This window comes from Lolium rigidum, chromosome 7, assembly GCF_022539505.1.
Source record: "Lolium rigidum isolate FL_2022 chromosome 7, APGP_CSIRO_Lrig_0.1, whole genome shotgun sequence".
In the NCBI taxonomy this organism is placed as follows: domain Eukaryota; kingdom Viridiplantae; phylum Streptophyta; class Magnoliopsida; order Poales; family Poaceae; genus Lolium; species Lolium rigidum.
Window position 1 is genome coordinate 356,845,079 of NC_061514.1, and position 18,019 is coordinate 356,863,097.

The 18,019-nt window shown below is 41.7% G+C and overlaps 3 protein-coding genes across 4 annotated transcripts; all 3 read left to right on the forward strand.

Annotated features, from left to right (window-relative positions):
- The first annotated feature begins 970 nt into the window (after positions 1–970).
- On the forward strand, positions 971–5,856 carry LOC124673951. Its single transcript, XM_047209996.1, has 12 exons — positions 971–1,178; positions 1,324–1,389; positions 2,037–2,123; positions 2,624–2,722; positions 3,040–3,135; positions 3,285–3,350; positions 3,442–3,532; positions 3,728–3,795; positions 3,877–3,942; positions 4,647–4,697; positions 5,089–5,153; positions 5,498–5,856. The coding sequence occupies exons 1-12, from the start codon at positions 987–989 to the stop codon at positions 5,562–5,564; spliced, it is 1,014 nt and encodes a 337-aa protein (XP_047065952.1). The 5' UTR covers positions 971–986; the 3' UTR covers positions 5,565–5,856.
- Positions 5,857–8,384: 2,528 nt separating this feature from the next.
- Positions 8,385–13,512, forward strand: LOC124674405 (CMP-sialic acid transporter 2). Of its 2 annotated transcripts, none has more exons than XM_047210453.1 (15): positions 8,385–8,495; positions 9,660–9,720; positions 9,808–9,871; positions 9,960–10,071; positions 10,179–10,258; positions 10,347–10,422; positions 10,511–10,611; positions 11,044–11,115; positions 11,212–11,260; positions 11,361–11,402; positions 11,529–11,650; positions 11,747–11,806; positions 11,889–11,937; positions 12,829–12,923; positions 13,012–13,512. In XM_047210453.1, exons 1-15 carry the CDS (start codon positions 8,469–8,471, stop codon positions 13,067–13,069), a joined length of 1,068 nt encoding a protein of 355 aa, XP_047066409.1. In that variant the 5' UTR covers positions 8,385–8,468; the 3' UTR covers positions 13,070–13,512. The 2 variants fall into 2 exon arrangements, with proteins under 2 accessions (XP_047066409.1, XP_047066410.1); XM_047210454.1 differs by having other exon boundaries at positions 9,684–9,720.
- A 497-nt stretch (positions 13,513–14,009) lies between these two features.
- On the forward strand, positions 14,010–16,531 carry LOC124677529 (endo-1,3;1,4-beta-D-glucanase-like). The gene is made up of 7 exons (XM_047213514.1): positions 14,010–14,324; positions 14,428–14,449; positions 15,058–15,175; positions 15,259–15,349; positions 15,516–15,605; positions 15,693–15,793; positions 16,185–16,531. Exons 1-7 carry the CDS (start codon positions 14,102–14,104, stop codon positions 16,323–16,325), a joined length of 786 nt encoding a protein of 261 aa, XP_047069470.1. The 5' UTR covers positions 14,010–14,101; the 3' UTR covers positions 16,326–16,531.
- The last annotated feature ends 1,488 nt before the right edge of the window (positions 16,532–18,019 follow it).

Consider the following 18,019-nt stretch of genomic DNA (forward strand, 5'->3'; position numbering starts at 1 on the left):
ATTGTTCAAATTTAAAAATTGTTCAAATTAAAAAATTGTTCAAATACGAAAATTATTCAAATTCGAAAATTGTTCAAATATAAATTTGTTCAAATTCGAAAATTGTTCAAATTCAAAATTTGTTCAAACTCGAAAATTATTCAAAGTCGAAAATTGTTCAAACTCGGAAATTGTTCATATAATAATTAAAAAAATTAAAATAATGTTTTTCGAATTATAAAAATATACAAATTTTAAAAATGTTCAAAATTTTAGGGTTTTAGATTTTGAAATTTTTTGGTTTCCGAAAAAAATCAGATTAAAATTTTGAATTTTTAAAAAACGCAAAAAAAAGAAAAAGCAAAAAAAGAAAAAGACAGAAAAAGAAAAAAGGATGCGAGTGGGCCGGCCCAACACCCACCTGGGGGGGTGCGGCACCTGATACTCACCGAGCAGGGTGGTGTATAGCACCTCCCCCTTGCTCTCGCCCGTACGAGCAAGATCCACTGTGGTTTCCAAGGCCCATTTAACTGATCCAATAACCGGTCTTCCTCTATCACCGTGCCACACCTAGCTTGCTGCGTTTTACAGGGTCGTGATTTTTTTCCTTCTACCAGATCTATTGCCCAAGAGGCCGGGCATAATTCTGGTACTTTGATCCTCGTAGCTTCCTTCAACTCAGTGCCAAAACTGCTTGGCCCATGTGTGATTTTGAAAGGAGCATGCCAAGTTATCTCCTCCTCACCGTCTCCTATAACCGGTTTAAGCATAAGCCCAAAGGTAGTCGGGCTAACCAGCCCATTTCCAAAGCATTCAAGCCGGGCCGAACGCCCGGAAGCTCGCATCAGCCGTGCCGAGCGATCGACCACCAAAGTCCACCAAGTTGCAAAATAAAACCAGTCCACCAAGTCACTCAAAAAAATAAGGACCAAGCTCACCAAGTCCGCTCCCCACGCCACAACCAGGCACCCACACCTTGTTGACACGCACACGAAGGCGTGCACGCAATGAGCCCCTTCCTGCTCACGCCGGTGGGCGCCCGGCTCGCGCCGGTGGCTCCGCCGTCAACGCTCTCGCGCCTGCTCCTCCCGCTCCACCTACAAACGCGCCGCGCTCACGCCCGCCCCACCCGCCCCTCCCCGATTCCTCACCGCCGCCGCAGCAGCTACCGCCTCTTCGCCTCATCGTCGGCACCTCAGGTCCGTCCGACTGGCCTCTCCGCCCTACAGCCTCTAATTCGACCTATTCGAGGGGCGGCGTCCGACCAACCGTTCGATGGAATGCCTCCCCCGCAGCGATTGCGCCTCTGGCTGACGTTGTCCTGCTGTTTTGCCTGCGTTGCAGATGGCCGCGCCTGCCGATGCCCCCGGAGGACCCGCGGACGCGTTCGAGGTCATCCGCGCTCACCAGGTGCGCCGGCCCTTGGCCTGTATCTGCTTTCAGATCATGTAGCGTGTGATAACCTCGGGACGCAATTGCTGTACGGCTGTACAATTGATCAAGTGGTTGACTCAAGTTTGGCTGTTTTTTTTAATCAGAAGTCAGATAGATTGGCAAGAGGACTAAACATTGTACTACTGTGAACTAGGATTAAAATTATTAACTAGAACTAAAATGTTGCCAATCAGTATGGCGAGGGGAGAACCTACTATCTGACAATTCGTCAAAGGGTTGACTGAAGCTGGCAGCGGGTGACTGAAGGAGATCGTGCTCTTTCCTTCCATTTTGCAAGTTTTGTTTGGTTCCGTAATAGTCATCTCTGAGGTGGCCTTTCTTAAGTGATCTGGCTAGTGTACTCAAGTCACAGCGTGGGATGTTTGTGATGGAATAGTTGAACCTGACCAAGACCAGGTTATTATTAGTTCTTATTTCATTGATGAAAGTGGGAGCAGTAAGTATTCCATGCCTCAACCAATGTCACCTAACTTCACAAAATATGATATTGCCGTTCCTACTAGATATCTGAAAGCCTGTAGAACAAGTATGTGCAACATCTAAGACAGCTCTGAACAAATATCGAGATCTCTCTTACTCACCCAATATCGTCATAATTATAGGCAAAAGCTGCCCGGCTTCCTCCTGTGGAAGAAATACGAACCATGCTAGACAAAAGTGTCAGAGGTGTTCTGGCTACCCATTCCCAGGTATGTTACGAGTATTCTTCTATTTTGGATTCTTACTGGATATGCATTTTGCCAGTCTTTTCCTGGGTCTACCTTTTAGAATAATATTGAAGCTGTTTGCACTGGTTGCCAAATTGCCATGTGGATATATGGAGTGAGCTAGTCCTTTTTCCTAAAAGAGTTTGTCTTATTTTATTGAAACTTCACTATTTTGTTTAAACTGCTTGATGAGTCCACCACTTTCCAGTTTTCACTGAATTGTCGCATGTACTTGGCTAATACGTCTCGCATATTTTACACATTATGGTATGTAGTTCTGAACCATGTCATAGGGTTGTCTCTTTAGTATCTACCTTTTCTGTTTCCTGAATGGAAAAGGATTTTTTTCCTATCTTCATCTGTTGCCAGTTAGTCGATTGCAGGACTAGTAATTTAGAGCTTTAGAACTACAGAGTAGGTGAGAGTGCAGAGCTCTTCATGGAGCTTGTTGGAGCATGTATAATATGTCATTCTTATTACAGGAACATGTGGGCTATCCATCGGGTTCAATGGTTGATTTTGCATGTGATCAAGATGGTTCCCCCATATTAGCAGTGAGTAGTTTAGCAGTTCACTCAAAGGTAAGATAGTCCTGTGCTCTCATGATTATGTATACATTTAAAACTACCTGTGCATACCGTTTGGTATGAATGGAGGCCTTACGGATTTGGTGCCTTTACTCCCAACACACATGATAATATTCACACTGGAAGGAATACTACTACTACATACTTGTGGACATAGAAGGCAAACGATAGATAGACATAAAAAATGTAAATCTGATGGCCTTTTTTCTGTCAAAAAAATAGCGTGCTGCTCTAAATATACTAAACTCAACATGCTTCTCTAGTTTTATTTTATTATTCCAATGTTCTCTTTTTTTGCCACCATATTGCAGAATCTCTCGGGAAGTACCAAGTGCTCTCTTCTGGTTGCCAAAGACCCAGAGGACAGAACAGATACTGTAATCACTGTATATGGCGATGCTACACCTGTAATTGCCTCCTGTCGCTTGCCCCTTATTTTAGTCTGCTTTTGTCCCTATAGATATCTGTACCGATAATTGCTAAAGTACACTGGACAGCACATGCTACCTGATAATTGAGTGATGGCTCACTTTTTATTTGATGTTCTATTCCAAAGGTTTCTGATGAACAAAAAGACGCAGTGAGAAGTGCATACTTAAGGAGACACCCTGAGGCTTTTTGGGTATGTGTGCTAAACACTGTACTGTTTCTAGTCTAGCGTAATTAAAGAATATCTCATTGAGTTATAATCTATGAACAATTTCGAAATCAAGGTTGACTTTGGTGACTTCCGTTTTCTGCACATCAAACCAAAAGCTGTCCGTTACGTATCTGGGGTTGCAACAGCTCTCCTTGGCTCCGGAGGTTTGTGACCTGCCTTTTTGAAGTTCCAAGTTAAAAACTAACATCCTATCCTTTTACAAATGATCAGCAGCTCAAGCTCTAATAAACTGATCATTTGTATTTTGTTACTTCAAGGTCAAATTCTGTAAATTCGAAATACAATATGATTTGGTGATGATGATGTCTGAGATAATATTCTGTTCTCTACATTTCCAGAATTTAGTCCTGCTGAGTTCAAGGAAGCAAAAGTGGATCCTATATCACAATTCTCCGCTCCTATTACAGTATGTTCTTATATTTTGTGCCTGCATACTAAATCTGTTGAACTTTCATTATGCTCAAGTTTAGCTGTATGTATTCCACAGGGCCACATGAATAAGGATCATGCCGATGATACAAAGCTCATTGTGCAACACTCGACCAATGTTAAGGCAAGTTACTATAGAGATTATTTACACCGTGTTTGTTAGATAAAGAAACATGGTGTTTGGTCATGAACGTCAGTCTGCAAGATATACTATAAAGCAAGTTGTACCTATGTTTGTTTGTGAGACAGTTATACTATGAACGTTTTTATTCGTTTTGTCTTCAGTTTCTTTCAGTTAATAAATGACTAGTATTTGAGTTAAGTAAGTTTAGTTCAAAAAATTTATTTGTAAAAGTAAATATTTTAGTTTAAACGTATGATTCCTACTGTCTTTTCTAAACATATAAGCTAAACATATGCAAACATCATGCAGAGCTATGCCAGTCTTGACTCAGGAAAACACCTGCACATTCAGACCAGTTTACCTGTGAAAAAATCAACTAGTTTTATATGTAGCTGATTTCTCTCTTCATCTGTGCACCGTGAAAACTATTAATTGCAGTATGTCGAGCCTGCAACACGACCAACTGGGTTCAGACTTTAAATTGCGAGGCATTACAAGGCGTTACTTGTCAGTGCTAACTAGTAACTGTCTATGCTTTGTATCCCCCTTGTATTATCAAGGCGTCACTTGTCAGTGCTAACTAGTAACTGTCTATGCTTTGTATCCCCCTTGCATTATCTTGATTTTGACACTTTAGTACTCGTAGAAAATGTTTATATTCCCATTTCAGTATATTGAGGGATGACAAATGTAAGCTATTTCAGGTGGATTTTGCTCATATGCTGGATGTGGATAGCCTTGGTATCAATGTGAAGGTAACAACTCTATGAAGATGTGCCTTATTCTTTATTGCTAAAAACATATCACTGAATCACACTGATGATTTCTGGACATAATATTCCACTTTCAGAACGGCAATTCAACCGGTAAAATATCATTTGCACTCTATTTATGGCTTCATCAGAACTGAATACAATATACTCCCTCCGGTTCAAATAATAATTGCCTAAAAGTGGATGTATCTAGACATATTTTAGTGGGTACATACATCACCGGAGGGATTAGATCATTTTATTTTTTAGGGTTGTGCTCTAGTTGAACAACGATGAACATTGTTTTCATGTCTTTTAATTTATTTGATCCGATATATTCTAGTGAAATCCAACCATGTGGTAACTTGTAATCAACACTTCTCTAATTATACAGGCTGGTTATGATGGAAGTGTTCTGAAGCTGCGCATACCTTTCTCTAGGCGTGCACAAGACAGAAAGTTGGTCCCCTGCTATGTTATAATTTTTCTTATACTTATAATTGATGCATACTCTATGCTTATATCTGCTCCTCTCTTCATAATCATGTTCTTTAATTTGGGTTTAAACATGATAAATGATAGTAATGTATTTTCTTTTCTTGTCCTGTTCCACTGTATGCTTTATAACTGCTCTGTTGTTTACTGTATATATTACCTTCTTTGGGGATGATTACACTTATTTTCACAAAAAACTCCTAGGTCTATAACCTGCTGAATTACGATTTAACAGAAAACTAAGACATGGTTCTTTTAATTATTTTTTTGACCAACTCTAAATGGTCTTGTTCTTCTTTTGTGCGTAGGGATGTCAAGACACTTATTGTGGAAATGCTACAGGCTGCAAAGGCCTCATCGTCGCACGCTGAATGACCACTTTGTTCCAGAAGGACATGGCTTTGTCAATGTAAAGAAAATCAGCTTTTAGGTTGCTGCCCAGTCTCAGTGTCAATGAAGATGAATGATCCACAGGAAATTCCATGGTTCCACACATCATTCAGTACCATTGTGACAGCGAACTTTGTGAATTATTTCCAGTAGAACTGAAAGAAATGCAAAGCGACTTGTATATCACACTCGAACTGTTTTGCACTCATACGTCATACACGACTGAGGTTGTTGAGCAACATAGGTCATCTTATTAAAAAGGTTCCATATGTCAAAATTGTATACTCGCCCAAATTAATTGACGCAGCTAAGGAGTACATTTGTCTGGGCAAGTAATGTACTGGTATCTCGCCGCCGTGGTACATTTGTCTGGGCAAGTAATGTACTGGTACGTCATCGTCGTGGTGTGAGTCAATAGCTCGTCCCCAAAGGGATTTGAGGCGCGCCAGATAAAAAACGTTTCTAGCCGCGTCCTCCAGAGCCGCTTTTTGTCCGGCGTCCCCCAATACGGTGTCCGGCGCCCCGAAGCCGTCCCCGCTCCACAGGGGATGCTCTGGGCACGCCGGACACAACGAAAAGCGAGGCGGACTCCCACATGTCGGCGACTATTTTCATGAAAACCGTTGGTTCGCGCCTTTTTTCTCGTTGCTTCTTCCCTCCCGCGCCTCCCACCCCTTCGCCGTCGCTGGATTTGTCGGTTGTTTCGACGACTAATCTCTTCTGAGAGTCGGCACCATCGTCGCGGCTGGCACTCTCACCGGTCGTTCTGCTGCCGCCGCTTCGCCCCCGCGTCCCAGAACGCGGCGTCAAATCCGCCCCACCTCCGCGCACACAAGGTGCTCGACGACTTGGCAGGTACGCGCGATTGGGCGCTGTTCGTTGCATCGTCTGCTGCAGCGCAATTTTAACCATTGATTTTGTTTCAGACATGGATAGCGACGACGAGATGATTGCCCAAGCCTTCGACGACGACCTCCGGGAGCATTTGCTGATCATCGTGGCCCTCCATGACGTGCTTAACGCCGAGGCGGAGAAGAGGAAGAGGCCGCGCCGTGGAGGATCAAGGCCGGGGAGAAAGAAGCCGAAGCCCCGGGAGAGGATGGAGGGGCATACCATGCAACACAACGACTACTTCGCAGATGACACAACACATGCCAACAATTTTCGGCGCCGGTATATGATGAGCAAGGGTCTGTTCATGAATATTCTCCACGGCGTTCGAGAGTTCGACCCCTACTTCAAGCTCAAGCACGACGTTGTAGGCGATGTCGGGTTCTCGTCGATTCAGAAGTGCACCGCCGCCATGAGGATGCTTGCATACGGAGCACCTGCCGATACACAGGACAACTACCTTCGCATGAGTGAGTCTGCTGCCATTGAGTGCATGTACAAGTTTTGCCGAGCTGTGGTGGAAAAGTTTTACAAATACTACTTGAGAGGGCCAACTGAGGAAGAGACTGCAAGGATTGTGGCACAAAATGCTGTCAGAGGATTCCCTGGAATGCTTGGAAGCATCGATTGCATGCACTGTTCATGGAAGAACTGCCCGTTTGCTTGGCAAGGTATATACAAAGGGCGTCATGGATATTGCAGTGTGGTGCTTGAAGCTGTAGCAGATTATGACCTCTGGATTTGGCATTCTTTCTTTGGCATGGACGGATCACACAATGACATCAACATATTGCAGCAGTCTCCGATGTTCAGCAGACTAGTGGAAGGGCATGCTCCACCATGCAACTATGAGATCAATGGCCACCAATATACTAAAGGCTATTATCTAGCCGATGGTATATATCCAAAATGGGCGACTTTTGTGAAAACAATCCCGGTGCCATCAGGTTAGAAGAATTGTCACTTTGCTTCGCGATAGGAGGCTTGCAGAATGGATGTCGAGCGGGCATTCGGAGTGCTTCAAGCTCAATTTGCTATTGTTCGGTACCCTACTCTAAGATGGTCTCACGACCAAATGTGGGAGATGATGCAGGCTTGTGTGATCATACACAACATGATCATCGAGGATGACCGCAATGGGTTAGGACACATGTTGGTCCCTATGAGTGTCAGGGCCCTTTTGCGAAGGTTGATCATGAGGTGTCTGCAGATTTTGTTAATTTTCCCACTGTGCACGTAGAGATCCGTGACAAAAAATTTCACGAACAACTTCAACATGATCTCGTTGAGCATCTGTGAAGGGTTAAAAGATTATCAGCGCATACGGTGGCACCTTGATCTAGCCCCACTTAATATATTTGTTTAGCTTCTTTGTTGTATTTTAATTGAAAATAATTTTAGCAAACATATTTATTTGTATGCTATTGTTTAATAAAATGACTGCGTTTTGTAATAAAAAATAGGGTCTCGGTTGGAATGTGATTAGGCAGCGACGCCCCTAAACGCGCCACAAAAAAAACATCTTCCAACGCTAAATCTGACGCGCTTTAAAGCAAAACGCGAGTGAAGATGCTCCGCTCGAAACCAAAGTAACCAATGTCAAAAAAAAAAAAAAAAAAAAACCAAATTTTCTGTTGTACCCGCTGTGCCCATCGAAATAAACCCAGGAGCTGGCTTTGCGTCGAACTGAACCCCACTCGTACTTGTGGACGGAGCCCCGACCGCCGTCCACCGTCCACCCCCCAGCCCGGCCGCGGATCTCCTCGGTGGCGCGCCTCCCTCCCCGGCGAGGCCAGCTCCCGTAGGCGAGGCAAAGTGGGCCGCCCGAAACCTAGACCGAGCGGTCTGTGACATCCCCGACGCGGGCGCCGCCGTCGCACCTCGTCCGGCCGCGGTACAACCTCCGCGCCGTCCCCGTGCGCGCTCCTTCTTCCCCTCCTGCGAAAGAAACCGCAGAGGCAGGAGCGGCGAGGGACCGGGGATCGAGAGGAGGGAGTAATGGAGTACAGAAAAGTGAAGGATCAGGTGAGGGTAACCCCCGCAATCTAGAGAAAAATGCCGCTCCTCCCGCCAGATCGCCGTGGGCCGCGCCTTTAGGTTAGATCGCTGCCGCGGCGTTTTCTCCCTTTTCGTCTTTGCGTGTTTGTTAGTTTTCTCACCGAGGGTTTCAAGATTCCTGGTCTACTGAGGTTTTTGACGACACTAGTATATGTGGCATTTGTTTGTTATTAATTCGATTAAGGACATTTGGAATGTTAAGGGTGTCGGTCGTCATCATATAATTGTGGTTGCTGGTTAGTGCCCAATAAGACGGTTTCGTAGTGTGACCAGTGCGTGGATGCAATTGTAATTCTCGATTAGAATTCCGCAGCAAATGCCGTGCCTTAGGGAGTTAGGGGAACATTGCATTGTTTCGTTGGTGACTGACTTCAGTTTGTTGTAAAGTTCGATAGTAGGTCGCGGGGAACTGATTTTGGACATTTTGGTCACTGGCTGAAGAATATTACTCCGTATGTTATTGTGTCCATTGGGGTTTTCTAACCTATATACTACATGACTGATGAATTAAACCTGTACAAACGCTAGCCGTGGATTAATGATAATGTAGATGTACAAACCAGCGCACCTGAGAACAACACTCTAATACATTTGTGGACATGCTTTGGTTTTATTCTTTTTATGTGATTGCAAGGTTCAGGCATGCTTGCCAGATTGTCTTACAACTGACAGTAAGTCAGTCTATAGGTGACCGATGTTTCCTCTTATAACATACAACATCGATTGGTAAACCACATTTGCATTTTTAAAGAGTGAGTATTTGAACATAGGATCATGTACAACTTTCAGCCATTTATGAACTTATTAGTTTGCGCATTGATCTTCTTTAACACTGGAGCATCCTACTGGAACTAACTTGTTCATAGCAAGTTTTTTGAGTATATTATGGCAGAGGTTAAACCATACTATGACTTACCTTTGAAAATGATTAAAGTTGTCCAGTCACTTTATCATGTTGATCTTCACCATCGCCCCCTGGTAGCCTAGGACTAATTAAAACTTTCATGCTCTGGCTGTCTGGCAATGTCTTGCCCGATCTGTTTGAACTTGGAAGTTCCGTGTGTTACAATAGACTTATGCTTGTCAATTGTGTTGTGTGCTGAGGAGCTGTATTATCCTGGCAATCTAAAGGAGACTTATGATGTCATATTTCAGGACATAGAAAGCCCTGATGGGAGGTCCCTTTCTAGCAGTAAGTTCCCGGTTCATCACTGAAATGTTCTCTTTGGAATGTCCTATAATCAGGAACCTCGTTTTTTAATGCATGTATTATATACAGCTGCAGCATCTTCCACGCTTGGCGACGCAGGGGGTTTGAAGGGCAAGCATAGCTGGAAGCAAAAGTAAGAGTTAATGTTCCAATCTTTCTGCCACATAACATAATTTCAGAAGATCAGAAAATTTACTGGCAAATGTCGTTCGTTGTGGCAGGTCCATTGTTACAGTTGCATTGACATTACTAACAAGTTCCCAGGCAATACTGATTGTGTGGTCAAAAAGAGCTGGAAAGTATGAGTATAGTGTCACAACAGCAAATTTTTCTGTGAGTATTTGAATTATTTTTCTCTTAGTAACAGTTGAGGCAGGAGCTTTTCCTTTTGTTCTCTTGATACCATGATTTTAATTATCTATCTAATTCTTGTTGTCTAGGTGGAAGCTCTGAAATGTCTATTATCACTGGTAGCCCTGTACAGAACATGGAACAGTCAAGGTGTTACAGAAGATAATAGGTGGCCATTCTACCATTATGTATTGATTGAATTCGAGTATTTACTGTATTTTCAGTACTCTCCAGTGATATACCTTCATTATTTTCAGGTTAAGTACATCACTAGATGAAGTTAGTGTTTATCCTATTCCCGCCGCACTTTACATGGTAAAGAATCTATTGCAGGTATTCCCACTTGTGAAGTTTTTGTGCGATAAAATAATTTTGTATTTGCAACAACAAAAGCTTGACACATGCTTCTACCCCCTGTCAGTATTACATCTTTGCTTATGTGGATGCACCAGCTTACCAGATCCTGAAGAATCTGAATATTATTAGCACTGGTGTCTTATACCGTATCATTCTAAAGAAGAAGTAAGCTCTACTCACTTAATGTGGCCTGGAAGCTGGGAATAAAGGGATATGACTCTGCTCTTCTTACTTCTGTTGCCGACATCTTTATTGCATCTACTTAGTTTTCATTTATTTGTTTTTCTTCTTGCGGAAAGGCACTTTCGTACAAAACTGGTGTAGTATAATTCAACTGCTCACAAACATTTATCATTATGCAGGACGCAAACATGAAATGTGATAACCTGTTTTTTTTTAATAAGATCGTAGCATGAGCTCGCCATTGTAATCCATGTGTTCTTTAAGTGCCTTAAATGTCTTCAAATGTTCATCAATTTCATCTTCGTTCTTTCCAGAACTCTTCATGACATTTTCTTCCCCAGCAGGCATCACCTGTTTTCCATCGTTTATAGTGATTGTTGAATCTATTTCCATCGTTGAATGCTTTGTGACCAGGTTAAGTGAAATTCAGTGGGCTGCATTTATTCTTCTATGTGCTGGCTGCACTACTGCTCAGCTTAACCCCTCGTAAGCAACATAAATTTCAAAAAAAATCCATTGCTATTGTTTCATAATTTCTCTAATCAATATGTTCAACTAACAGAAATAATATGCCCCTTTCAGATCAGACCATGTTCTTCAAACCCCTCTTCAAGGTTGGATGATGGCAATTGTAAGCATGCAAGAAAAAAAGAAATCATCTAATCTAGTGACTTGGACATGCTAGAGGAAGTTATTTCAACTCAACTTGCTGAATGCTCTTTCTTTTTTAGGTGATGGCTCTTCTGAGTGGATTTGCTGGGGTATACACAGAAGTATGTAACTTTGTGCAATTGCTCCTATCAGCATATGTATCTTGCTTTAGAAAGATTTATTTGATTCGACTGCCAAGGGAACTTCTGAAGATTTTAAAGACATATATTCATCTTTGAACAATGCAGGCTATCATCAAAAAACGTCCTTCAAGAAACATTAATGTGCAGAATTTTTGGCTGTACATTTTTGGAATGATCTTCAATTTAGTTGCCATCTGTGTTCAGGACTTTGATGCTGTCATGAATAAGTCAGTTGTGCTGTAAATTGCTTCGTTTCATGTTATAATATTATATTACAATGCAAAGTATTGATTATTTTAATTTGATCGTGCCATCTAATGCAGAGGATTTTTTCATGGCTACTCATTTATTACATTTCTGATGATCCTAAACCATGCACTCAGGTACTACAGTTGGATCTTTGAATTGGTTGAATATTGATTCCTTGGATTAGCATTACTTACGGCTGTTTTGTTTTGCTTCCAGTGGAATTGCTGTATCAATGGTGATGAAGTATGCTGACAACATTGTCAAGGTACAGATTGTAAACTTTTACAGCTGCTTTTGTCGTTTAAATGATGTGTTATAACCGTATTTGTTACGTAAAATACACATTCTATTAGCTGTATCCAGTCTATTATAATCTTGAATTTTCGTATCAAATATTACTCCCCTCCTGTTTTTTTTGAACTTTTTTTTCGGAGAAAACATGTGGTTTATATACTTGTTGCATGGCATTTGAAATTTTCACGCAGCACTAGTTCAACTTAAGTTTAAATGGCTATCTCATCGCGTTAATGCGAAGTAAAGATTTTTTGGATCTTTCTATTATAAATGTTTGGTGCCTTGATGAACTACTGAAGTGGATTACCGAGTTAAACAACTATGGATTGTTTGTCAGTTTACAGTCCTTTTTCAGTGGTGCGGCTGCTTTGTTTACCCTTGCAGTTAGATGCGACGATATCATGTCCGTGCCTGCTTGGTAGGAATTAACTTGCAACATTTTGTATGCTCACATTTTGTTATCCAGAAACTAGAGCATTCCACATTATGTTATCAGGGAAAATATGTTGCTCCATCATCCTGCCAGCCCACATTGTGTTATCAGTGAAGCTATGGTTATAGAGGGACCAACTAAATCTCTTCACTAAACAAAAAAAATATTCCGTTCATATACTTTCTGATGGAAGAAAACTAGAATGCATCAGCCTGTTATCCTGCAGAGTAGGTTAATGGTCTTTGGATATCAAACTTTCTGATATCTTGGATGCTGTGGCTATTGGATTTTGAGATTCTATGAATCATTCAATGCTGTAATAATTATTGAGGTGGATCAAAAAATTGATGATATCACACTATTTTTCAGTCTTTTATACTTCAACTACTGTATTTGATTGTCTAACCATGTGTCTGTGCATACGTATAGGTGTATTCAACTTCAGTCGCAATGCTTCTGACAGCAATTGTATCGGTCTTCTTGTTTGGCTTCCATCTATCCCTTGCATTCTTCCTCGGATCTACGTAAGTCCGGATGGAAGTGCAACGGCATATTATCTTGATTGTAGCATTTTAACCCATGATGTGGCCTAACAAACTGATAATATTCCAGGGTTGTTTCTGTCTCGGTATATCTGCATTCTGTCGGGAAGCCACAGCCGCAGAAATGAGTTCCACCCCCGTCTCTCCAAGAGTTGGCAGAGAACGCTTTGATGTCGTCGCATTGTAGAAGGGTTTATGGATAGCACCGCCAACATCATTGCACAACGTCAAAGACACAAATTCACTCTTGGCCATGCCACTGTTCTTGACTAAAGTTCTGAAGGAGCACTACTTAAATTTGAGCATCAATGCCGATCCAAGGCTGACTGACCAACAACCTGTTGACGTATCACTTCGCTGCTGTTTGAACAGCTTGAGTGTTGAGTGGTTTAATTTTGATTTGTGGTTGAAGTGGCGTTAGTTTCCTATCTGGGGAGGTCAATGAGATACAATTTGTTTTCTCCCGCTAGCTTGTGCTGTACAAAAATCTGAACATTGACTGCGTGCAGCAGCAGCAGAGCCTCTTTTGCCACGATCGAAATGGCCGCTATTGCAGTAGCTTGTGCTAGCCTGTAGTCAGAGTCTAATTATCGCTGCTGAGTACGAGGAGTATAATAACAGTGGTTGACGTGGATGAGGGTCAAGTAGGAAAAATATATTCTCTCTGTCCATAAAAGGTACCTCTCCCATTGCTTGGGAGCTCAGTACGGTTTCACGTTCTATTTCACTACCCATTGGAGGTTCTTTTCACCTTTCCCTCACTATACTACTTCGTTATCGGGATTCTATTTACACTAACCTTTTCCTTTCTCACGGTGAAGTGCTGGAGATTTGTCAAAATTTGGAGTCCATATGCTAAGAATACATCTAAATTTAGATAAACTTACACTTCCTTTTATAGACAGAGGTAGTACAATTTTTTTCTATAATACACAAAAAAGCAAACTACAAAAGGCTTATAAATGAAAAAAGAAAAAGAGGAAGCCCGATGGTGACATGGAAGCAACCCATGACAACGAGACACAGGACAGACACACAGCCCGGCTTCCAGGCAGCCGAGAGGAAGCATCAAGCCTTCCAGACACAGGACACACAGTCTTTATACTTCAACTGTGACAGCCGAGAGGAAGCATCAAGCCCTCCAGGCAGAGGCAGGAACCATGGCTCTCGCATCGCTCTATCGGTGCCTCGTCTGCCTCGCCGTCCTAGCCGCTACCGCCACCACCGCTGCCTCTCACTCTCAGTGCCTCGACAACCCTCCGGATCTGACGACCGGTGGTCACCAGGCCGGTGTTGTCGTCGACGACCTGGCCGGCTTCAAGGCCTACGTCACCGGCGATGTCCACTCCCACAGGGCCATCGTCCTCGCCTCCGACGCCTACGGTTAGTGCATTTTGAGTAAACTGTTTATTGAATATGCATGCAAGCGTAGCGACTAGAGTGTAACTTAGTTTCCCTGGCGCACTGTTTTGATTTTCTATTTCAGGATTCGAAGCGCCCTTGTTGAGGTACGAGCTTCTTCTTTCCGTAGTTCCTTTCCCCAATTTTTACTGCTCCTATCTTCCCCCTTGATGATCAGAAAAATTGTCAATTGAAAATTTATTTATTGCGATATGATTCAGAAAGTGTCTTTGGCTCCTGAGCTCAAGTGATCCCCTTATTTAATAAAGTAAACAAATATCTTTTTAAGATTTTTTTTTATGAACTGAAAACAAATCTGGACATAGTCAATGACTAAACCTACAAGAAGGCAAAATCGCAATTGGAAGTTCTTCGTGTTGTGGGCTACACAAAAAATGACAAAATCCGATAAAATTTGGAGATTTGAATATATGCATACTCATATTCACACTTTTATTATTTTTGTGTCGCTCAAAATGCATAGTATTTGAAATTAATATTTTACATGTTTGTTGGATGCATCATGAGCTACATCCAGAATTTTTTTTCAATTTCTTTTGGAACTCATAAATGTGGTTTTCAAATTTAAAACTACATGATCGGCTGATTGCTAGAGCCTGGTAACCAAAAATCTCCACTTGATATGATTGTTATTTAAATTACTCTGAAATGAATAAAAGCCTTTGTACTTCGTCGTGGGTTCACGGAAATGAAGGAAAATTGCCGACAAAGTTGGTGAAGCTGGATACTACGTTGTGGTGCCTGATTTATTCAATGGACAACCTGCCACTAATGGTACTAACCTAACAGTGTGGCTCCCGGCTCATTCTCCGGTAAATCAACTTTATCGATAATAATCTGCTGGAAATTCGTTTTATCCTGTCTTTTTACCCATACAAATCGATCGTTCTTACAGGTAAAGGCAGCTCAAGATGCAAAACCGATCTTCGAGGCCTTGAAAAGGGGACAAAATTCTGTTGTTGGAGTTGCGGGCTATTGTTGGGGCGGTGAGTGAAATCAGCACAAGAGAATACGTTTGTATTGTTTGACAAGCTAAGAATACAAAACCCTGCAGATGAAGATAAGAATTATGCGAATAGGATTATTTTTATTCCTTTGCTCAGGGACAAATTTTGGTTGATGCTCTCTTCCTGTACTGAATTTAACTAACAGGGAAATTCGCCGTGGAGGTGGCGAAAACGAACGAGGTAGAAGCAGTTGTCATCTCCCATCCTTACGCAGTTACTGCTGACGATATGAAAGGTGAGCTTTTTAAAAATCTTTTTCTATGTACTCTTGTTGGTGAAGAACTAGACCTGTCTTCTGATATTAAGTTCAACTGCTACTCAGAGGTCAAGAACCCCATTGAAATTCTTGGAGGTCAGAATGACACTGTTACACCGCCAAAATTGGTGTATCGAATTGTGCATACACTGCGTCAACGAAATGAGGTGAGTTCCTGGTGATTCCACTCCAGACATTTCAGTGGAATAACTAACAGGAAATGCAGGATGTTTGTACTTGCCTTGTTATGCTTTGCATGATAGACTGTAACTCGGTTTGAATGGATGTAACCGAAGATTCAGTTAGAATAACTGAAACTAAACCATAAACCCAGAAGGCAAATATCATCCCGGTTGCAGCTTGCTAGTTTTAATTGCTATCAAAACATTTGGCGTGTTAACACTTGTATAACCAAGTTTGAGACATGCATTTAGCTATAGATCAGTTAGAAAATTGAGGCTCTAGGTTTATTGCTGTTAACATGAACAGATTTTTCATGTTCTTTAGCAAAAAGGAAAAACTATTCGTAAGACCCTCATATGACTTCGCATGTTGCAGATTCCATACTATGCAAAGATCTTTCCACGAGTTGCGCATGGCTTTGCTGGCAGATACAACGCTACCGACCCGTTCGCAGTCAAGACAGCTGAAGAAGCGCTTGGCTTAATGCTCGATTGGTTCCACAAATACTTAAAATGAAAATACGTCATCATGCCATGATGCAAATCTTTTACAGCTTTGTACATCAAAATAAAATTTACTTGCGTCCACATATAAACTTACAAAGCTAGCCATGCAGATAATATGGCTATGGTCTGTTTACTCACCTTTGTGATCTCTTTACAATGATACTCTATTTGTTCTGTGATTTTCTATACAGCTTTAAGTAGTGCAATTTTCATCAATTCACTGTGTCCTTATACGTTCCAATGCACGGGTATTTCACTAGTCTGAAATTTGCAGACGGCAGGGTGATTATATATGTTAGTTATTTTTCCAAGCACCCATCCCAGGCGAAATAAATTCCAAATACAAAATGGCATTGTATCTTTCTATTTAAATGTTTGGTGGCTTGGTGGACTACAAAAGTCGATCACGGATTTAAGCAACTATGGATTGTTTCAGTCAGTCCACAGTCCTTTTTCAGTGGCGTAGCTGTTTTGTTCATCCTTACATTTAGATTACATCTTATAGCATGCATTTTATGCATGTCTACATTCTGAACTGCAACAACATTATGACCATGCATCATGCCTGCTTGATAGAGACTAACTCAGTAGCATTCTGCATGCTCAGTTGCTCACATTTTGTTATCAGAGAAACTATGGCATTCCATATTCTGTTAGCTGGGGAAATATGTTACTTCACTATTCTGTCAGACCGCATTATGTTACCTATCTGAGAAACTCTGGTTATAGACAGACCATCTAGATGTCTTCACTAAACTGTGAACATATTCAGTTCGTCCTTTCTATAGGAAGAGAACTGTAATGCATTAGCCAGTTACCCTGCAGTTTGGACGGCTAATGGTCTTTAGATATCAAAACTTTCAGATATCTGTGATGCCGTGACGATTGGATTTTAAGATTCTATGAATCATTAATTAAATGGTCTAATAGTTATCGACGGATGAAAGTTATTTTTGATATCACACTACTCCCCGGTCTTTATAATTCACCCCGTAGTGTATTTGGTTGCCCAGCCATGTGTGTCTCAGTGCAAATATGCAGGTGTATTGTACATCAGTCGCAATGCCCCTGACAGCAATTGTATCTGTCTTCTTGTTCGGCTTCCATCTATCCCTTGCATTCTTCCTCGATCGGGTCTACGTAAGTGCTGACGGAAGTGTAGCAACAAGTTATCTCGATTATAGCCTTGTAACCATGATGCGAGGCTACCAAACTGTCGGGAAGCCACAGCAGCAGAAATGAGTTCCACCGCAAGAGTTGGCGGTGCTCTCCTTAATTTTGCTCTGTGACCAAGCTGACGCTAGGTTCTTATCAGGGGAGGTGGCCGAGATGCCGGCTATTTCTTCATGCCTCTTTCTAAACCTCTTTAGCAAGTCCAGGGCCACTTACTAATTGGTTCAGCGAGATCTCAGATGTATGGGTATGCAGACGAGAGTAGTGTTTGTTCCGTGCACGGGGCCACCCGTTTTGTTGCATACCAATAGTTTAAGATTTTTGAAACTTATAATAAACTTAATTCGTTATCTATATTTGGCTGCCTTCAGAAGAGTACAAGATTGTGTTCTGGAAGAAGAAAGAAATTGAAGACCTCGAAGATTTGTTACTATCTTTTAGACTTTATTTTGTAATCGTTGGAGTCAGTTCATGTATCTCTACCATGTACTATTTGTTACTATGAATATATGTGGTATTGATTGTCAAAAA